This window comes from Alligator sinensis, unplaced genomic scaffold, assembly GCF_000455745.1.
Source record: "Alligator sinensis unplaced genomic scaffold, ASM45574v1 scaffold215_1, whole genome shotgun sequence".
In the NCBI taxonomy this organism is placed as follows: Eukaryota; Metazoa; Chordata; order Crocodylia; family Alligatoridae; genus Alligator; species Alligator sinensis.
In genome coordinates this window covers 1,502,089-1,509,187 of record NW_005842259.1, presented here as the reverse complement: position 1 = coordinate 1,509,187, position 7,099 = coordinate 1,502,089, and the positions used below count along the sequence as shown (strand labels likewise).

Sequence of the window (7,099 nt, the reverse complement as noted above, 5' to 3'; positions counted from 1 at the left end):
ATGTGGCCTTGCACAGTGGGTAAATGGTTTGGTTGAATGGGGGTTGGACTAGTATCGCTGAGGAGGTTCATAACAGCAGCGCTATTCATCGTTGCACGAAGCACTCCGGGAGCCGCCTCCCCAAGGGCCCTGCCGGTTCTGCGGCCTCCCGCCAGCAGAGGGCGCTGCGGCCTGGCGCCCGCCCGCTTCGCCTCGCCCCGCCCTCCTGCCGGATTCGCGCTCGCGGAGGGGCGGGGCGGGGCGTGTCCCCCCCGCCCCCAGCCGTGCTTCACGACAGTGGGCAGGGGAGACCTAGCCGCCGACAGTGCCGCGCTCCAGTGGCGTGTGCTACCTACCCGGCAGTGGCTGCGCCATGGCGACAGCGGGGGGGCCCGGCGAGGAGGACGCCTTCGCGCGCTACCGCTCCCCGCTGGTGTCACGCTACGCCAGCCCCGAGATGGGCTTCAACTTCAGCGAGAGGAAGAAGTTCGGCACCTGGCGGCGGCTCTGGCTCTACCTGGCCCAGGCCGAAAAGGTACCGAGACCCCGCCCCACCCCGCAGCCCACCAGGTGCGTCTGCCTGCCCGCCCCGGCCCGGCGGATGGAGCTCATCGCTGATTGGCGGTGGCTGCAGCGCGGGAGCCTGGAACGAACCCCGCCCCCCCAGGTCCAGCTGGGCAGGGCCCCTCAGGGTGGGGTGCCCGGGCCCTGCCCGTGCCAGCGCGGCCTAGGGCCATCCATGCACTCGTGCCCTGCACGAGCCGTGCCATGTGCACACCGCCGCCATGCACGCTGCGTTCTCTAGGCTGACGCTGGGGCAGAGGGGTTCTGCCCATCTCCTGGCACAAGGGGTCTGGGAGCCCCGCAGATCTAGGGCAGGAGACCAGCCCGCATTTGCTTTTGTGTGGTTGAGGGCTCTGCTCTGGTTGGTGGCTTGAGGCTGGCAGCTGACACTGTTAGTCCCTAAGGGCGCCTGTGCCCCCTGCCAGACAGCACGGCCAACTCCCTTCTGTGTACCTGGCACCATCCTTGCTCCTTCTGTAGCAGGGTGAGGTCGCTGGTGCCTCCCCCGTGGTCTGCAGCCCAAGCCAAGCCAGACCAGTTTGGTGGTACAATAGCAAGCAGGAAAAAAATAGTGATGGGAGAAGCCACCACCTTGGGGGTTTTTTTGCTTGTGGACAGAGGCTTGTAAAAAGCGCTTCAGACTCAGGATTTGTGGTTTTTAAGCACTTCTCATTTGTAGCACATTGGTAACCTACAGACTGCCTTTAGCTGCAGGGCAGTGTCACTGCAAAGCACTTCAGTCAGCCCTGCTTCATCCAGGCCAGTTCATAGCGCACAGCGCTGCAGCACTATCTGCCCACACCTTTTGGTTTTTTTAGCACTTTAAAGGTGTTTAAAATACTGTAAATGTTATACTAGTCCATGCTTATAAAGAAGTTTAAAAAAAAAAAAAAAAGGGGCTCAGGCACAAGTTTATACAATCCTTTGCTGGTCCTCTAATGCATCTTGTTGCTTCTTCAGCAAAAGGAGGTAATGACTGCTACCAAGCAGTACCTTTTGGTCACATCCCTGCCCTCTGTACTTTCCACTCCCCTATTAAATGTTTTGTAATGCTAAAGTAAACAGTTTTTCTGGGATGAAGAAGGAGTTTTATCATCTGAGCAAACAGTAATGCCCCCAGTAGTGGGGTCCTAACAACTGATGTGCCTCACCTAAAATATTCTGATGTTCAAAGTTCATTGGAAACCTGTGCTAAAGGCAGCTTTTGGTAACCCTCAGCCCCTCACACCTGTGCAGTCCATATCTCTGGGACTGAACTAATTTGGGTCAAAATGAACAGGACACTGATCACAAAAATGCTTGCTGCACCTTTCTCACATTTACACACACTTGCGCGTGCACACAGAGCAGTTCAGTAAAACTGAAAGAACCAGTTGTCAGTCCAAGAAGTTGGGGATCTCTTCTTGTATGTCCAAGAAGTTAGACACTGGAAACAGAGGGGAAAATGTGCAATAAATCTTCAAGCAGCTATATGGTGAAGTGGCTGAACAGGACAGAATGCACTGAACAGATTTGCAAAGAGCCTTGACACATTTGCATTGCTAGTTGACAACTCATTGCTGCACAAATTTTTCCATAACGTGTCAAGACAGCACTTGACCCCAATGGCTGTCCTTATCATGCATGGTTATAGTGATTGTCCAACTCTGCAGGATGTATTAACACTGTACAGGAGAATGAAGAAGCAATGTGTGGGCAGGGGAACGGGGCCATCATCACATCCTTTGTGGCCCATGGGATTGTGCCACTGTTTGTTGCCTCCTCAGCCACTGAGGAGAGGGTGCTGACACCACATGTGAAATAGTGCAGTTATATAGGTGTGTTTAGTGAACTTTTTTAGCCTAAAGTGCCAACTTAGTGTTGTTAATATTGATAAAAGGCAGAAGAGATCAGTGTAACAAGTGTTGAAGTATACCTTGCTCTAGTCTGTTATTACTGTATGAACACTGCCTTCAAGGTATGAATTTTTGCAGCTGAGACTAAACAAACTCCAGAATTTTAGCATATTTTGCACCTGTGTAGAGCTTTATATTTTCAAGACAGTACAAATACTAATTCCTACATCCCTTTGCTGCAGTAGGTAACTATCACCATATTCACTGCTGGAGAATAAAATAGGTTAAAATGATTTGCCCAAGATTGGATAGCAAGACGGTGACTGAGTTGAGATGAAATCTCCAGCCTCTCTGACTACCAAACCTGGATTTAGGAGTTTCTCTCCTCCTGTTTGCACCTGTCCTCAGCCTAAACTGTTTCTGGAGAGTAAGGCCCCCTGCCTTTGTGACATCTTGAGTTCTCTGGCCCCACCGAGAAAAGGGAAACTTATTTTTATCTGTATGCTCACATTCCTGAGGAATTACAGCCCTCTGATATTAGCCCTAGACTGGAATAGGTGGAATCGCTCTCACTCAGCACCTGTTAGCTCTGTCAGTGTTCAGTCACAAGTGGTTAGACGCAACTACAACCAGCTTCCCGTGCCTTCTATCATGAAGTGCAGTGAGGTCCTGAACAGGAAACAGATTATGGGAGGAAGGAGTGTTGGGACTGTTCACCCCATTACTTGTCCCCAGCTTGTTTCAAGCTATTTCTGGATCAGAAGGCTTAGCCAGTTTTATAACTTAGATGCAGGAAATTAAGAGATCCTTGACTGTATCCTCCTAGTACTAAAGCTTTTGGTCTTGTGAAAGTTAGTGCTAGACATTAGTGAAAGGCATTAATGTCAACCCTTCCCTTGGAAGAAATTTGGCAGTAAATAACCACTAGCATGAATTGCTGTACCAGCTCAGACCAGAAATCCATCATATCAATATTATGGATCTCACAGTGAACAATACCAGTGACTTCATTAGTTTTGAATTCTCTCAATTTCAGTGTCATTGAATGTTCCTTGCTCTTGCATCGAGTGAAAGGGTTGAAAGAAGCACCTGACTTGCCTTCCCAATGCCATTCTGGGTTCTTGGTACTTTTGTCTTGTTCCGCTCCCCAGTTGAACTGTGTCCATCTTTTCACTCATCATGAGACAGACTGATTATTCTGGCTGCCTGTTGCTAATACTTCTAATGCCCTTTAGGAGCAAACATGTCCAGGACTGAGCTCAGTCATAGTTTCTTGCAGTATTACATGAGAGATGCAGACAAGCTTTGGAGGAAGGAGGTATCTACAAATAGAAAATAAGGGCTCAGTGGATCGTGGCACTGGAGTTTTGGACATCTGACCTGTCTTTCTAGTTTTATTAGATGCAGTAGTTTGAGGGACATTTCAGTTATGCTGTCATCCTCTTCCCTTTCCATCTCCCATGACCCCATCTGTAGGGGAGAGAGAGGTATCATGTGATGTATGTGAATGTGCAACATCAGTGTTTAACTTGGCTCCCCTTTATCTGATGTGATTTTCACTAGGAACTGATCCCTTTTCCACAGGTTTGATTCTGTCCTACCTGTGGGATTGCCACTGCTTTTGTGCCTTGACTAAGTTTGCAGGGTGGGCTGGGTACTTGTGAACAAAAATGACTGTTAGCTCTAACTGTTCTAGGTGTCCTACCCCCCATAAACACCTTTCCCAGTAGAGTAAACCAAGCTCTTGAATACTGGCTTGTTATCCCAGTTTCACATTTTCCCATAGAATTATCTGTGCCCTGCACTGTAGTGTTTTGAGGTATTGTGTCTTGGAGATGGCCAAGTGCCTTCATCATTTTGGTCTGGGCATTCAAGGCTTTTGCTTCCTGAAGCATGCTAGTTTTGGTTATCTTTTTTTTTTTTTTTTTTTTTTTTTTTTTTTTTTTTTTTTTTTTGTTTTTTTTTTTATATCGCCCTTTTTTTTTTTTTTTTTTTTTTTGGCATATTAGCTGATAGGCTCCTTCTGTCTCACCTGCTCTCTTCTCTTCTTTGAGTCCTACACGTTCAAAAGACTTCACTACTTGCCTTGGAACGAACTAGGTTTTAACATGCTATATACCTTTGAAGTAGTCTGACTGGTTGGTAGGGATTGTTGGGATTTAAAAACAAATATTTGTGTGAAAAATGTTACATTAGTGCCGTGCTAATCATGAGAATTTTGATTGATAGATTGGTTGATTTAAATATGTAAGGCTTCTACAGCCAAGTTGTGGCTGTCAATTTTGCAAGTAAGGTATTGCGTATAACAGGGTAGAAAATTAACAGTGTGATGTTTCCCAATCCATGATGCATGACTTAAATGGGGGGTGGCAAGGTCTCATACCCTCTGCTTTATGCCATGGTTTGCAAAACGCAAATGTTTAACAAAATCTATAGAGCAAGAGCCAGCAGGAGGCACTGAAAGAAAGAAGTAGTTCCTTTTTCCTTCCTTCTGTGCTTCAGCTGCTGCCCAGCCACAGATCCATCTCTACCCTGTGGCTGCGACCCATCACAACCCTTTTTTCCCTCTGCTTCATCCGAAGTAAAATATACATCCACAAAAGTGTCACCTAGTACCCTTGTAGCAGAAAGCCCCCTTTTCCTCTTGCCTGCATTTGCTCTCCCCTCTTTGGATATGTTTCTCTTTTTCCCCCTTTTCTTCCTTCCTCTCTCTTTCACTTTAAGATAAGGAATTGTGTTTTGAAATTTGTGTGTGTGCATTTTGTATCTCCCCTTGTATTTTGGTATTTTTATCTATTTGTGTGCCATGGCATTTGTAGCTTATATTTTATATTCCTCATCTTTCAACTTTGAACTAAATGTGTTTTAGTAAGTTATACATTGTAACAATGTTAACAAGGGTAGGAATCAAACTGTCCTTCACTGTATCAGGCTGGCCCCTGAAAGAGGGAGTGAATCAGTGACTGAATGTGTAACAAGTTAGCACACAGCAATTAACACCTGGGAAGCTGCAGATCAACCAAGGGAAGAACTCAATAGAAGACAATGTAACAACCGGGAAATCTCTCTCACTGATCAAGGGCTAGAAGCCCTGGCCTGAGTTAATCAACGCCAGAGACCAACTTTTGGGCTGAATATCTCCAGATCGACCACTCCCAGAGCCCTATTCTAAATTCATCAGCGGACTCCCAAACCTGCACGTACATGCGGATGACCCCTGGGGCTGACCGATGCTGTCCAGTAGCCACTGGGGGGGGGAAGTCCCACGAGGGTCAATGACCCCTGGATTGGGCAAACCTGAAAACTGGGGAGTCACCAAAGTCTGCCAGGGACAGATAAAAGGCAGTGAAAAGTGACCCTCAGTGGCGCCCTCTTGATCTCCAACTCAATCAGACCTGTCCAGCCAGAAGGACCAGCCAGCGACCCCCTTCTGGAAGATAACACCACACTGAAAGAAGCCTCAACGACAGACTCCAGCACTTGTAGGATAGGTATACCTGACTCTGTAGCCTGCTACTGTGTGTGTGTATATGTGTGCATGTGCGTGTGTGGGGGGGACGGGGACCAGCCCCAAGGTTTATGATTACAGTGTTTCAATCCGCCTAATAAACTAGAATTTTAAGGATCCCGAGTTGGATATTTGTAGCCAACACCTTCAGCTCGTCTCAACACCCCTGCCCAATCCAAAGCCAAATGTGAGATCCTGCTGTCACTGCAGGGTCAGTGTTGTTTGTTCCCTCAAAAGGCCCTGGGATTTAGGCAAGTCATAGGGATGTCCCATCAAGTAATTGCAGATGTGGCATTAGTCACAGATTGGAAAGGTTGAAAAACACTGAAATAAAGTTACAGTGTATGACTAGGGGGAACTGAGTTATTGTTGGTCTCAAAACCTTAGCCTTTGAATATCCTGCCTAGAATGGAAGCACTGATGAATCAGGGAAGACATTTTCTTGACCTGGATAATTTGCACAAGTTTGGAATTGTACAAGACTATATCAGGGCTGTCCAAAGAGGCTGGGGGCTATGTGCTCCATGGACTGTACCAGGAGGGACCTCTCACCATGGGGCAGCACTAGCAGGGGTCATGGGACCTCCAGGCTGCATGTCCTGCATGCATGTGGGCAGGCACCCTGCATCCTACTGCACCTTGCACATGGGTGTGCACTCCTTTGTGCGGCACCCTGACTTACCTTCAGCTCTATTGCACGGCACCATGGTGCTCTGCCCCCTGGGTGGGAGCCCAGGGGCTGCATGCTAACCCCCTGTGGGCTGCCACTTAGATGGCCCGAACTACATAACTGTGTTGACAAAAAATAAGCAGCACGTTATTAAGATACTGTCACCTCACACTATAGGAGATGTACCTGAAAGCAATACTTAGTTATTTATGCACATGGGCAAATACTTCATGAAATGTAGAGGTTTAATTTTAAGGAATGTTGTTAACTTCCCAAGTAGCTAGCCTTGTGGTTTTCATGTTTTTCTATTTTATTTTTTCCAAGCAACACGAGCATTTAACTGCTTTTGTTATTCAGTGTGAACAATAAAAAATACTGTCAAAGGCATGAAGAAAACACACCAAGAAATACAGCATTATTTTTTCTGTAATAGCTTTTAAACTATAGTGGTCTAAGGTGCAAGTAATAATATTAGGTAAAAATGTTTAGATAGTAATTTTAAGTCTGTATCCCTCTAAAGTATTACTGCTAGGTTCCCCCCCC

General features: G+C 47.0%; 1 protein-coding gene across 3 annotated transcripts in view; it reads left to right on the top strand.

The window, feature by feature from the left end:
• The first annotated feature begins 235 nt into the window (after positions 1 to 235).
• The window catches only part of ADSL (adenylosuccinate lyase), a 20,097-nt gene continuing 13,233 nt past the window's right edge, over positions 236 to 7,099 (top strand). For 2 of the 3 annotated variants that reach the window (XM_025208938.1, XM_006027670.3), the window contains exon 1: positions 236 to 514. In XM_025208938.1, the coding sequence (XP_025064723.1) occupies positions 353 to 514 (162 nt within the window). In that variant the 5' untranslated portion in view covers positions 236 to 352. The remainder of the gene's footprint in view (positions 515 to 7,099) is intronic. The other variant, XM_025208939.1, reaches the window with a different exon arrangement.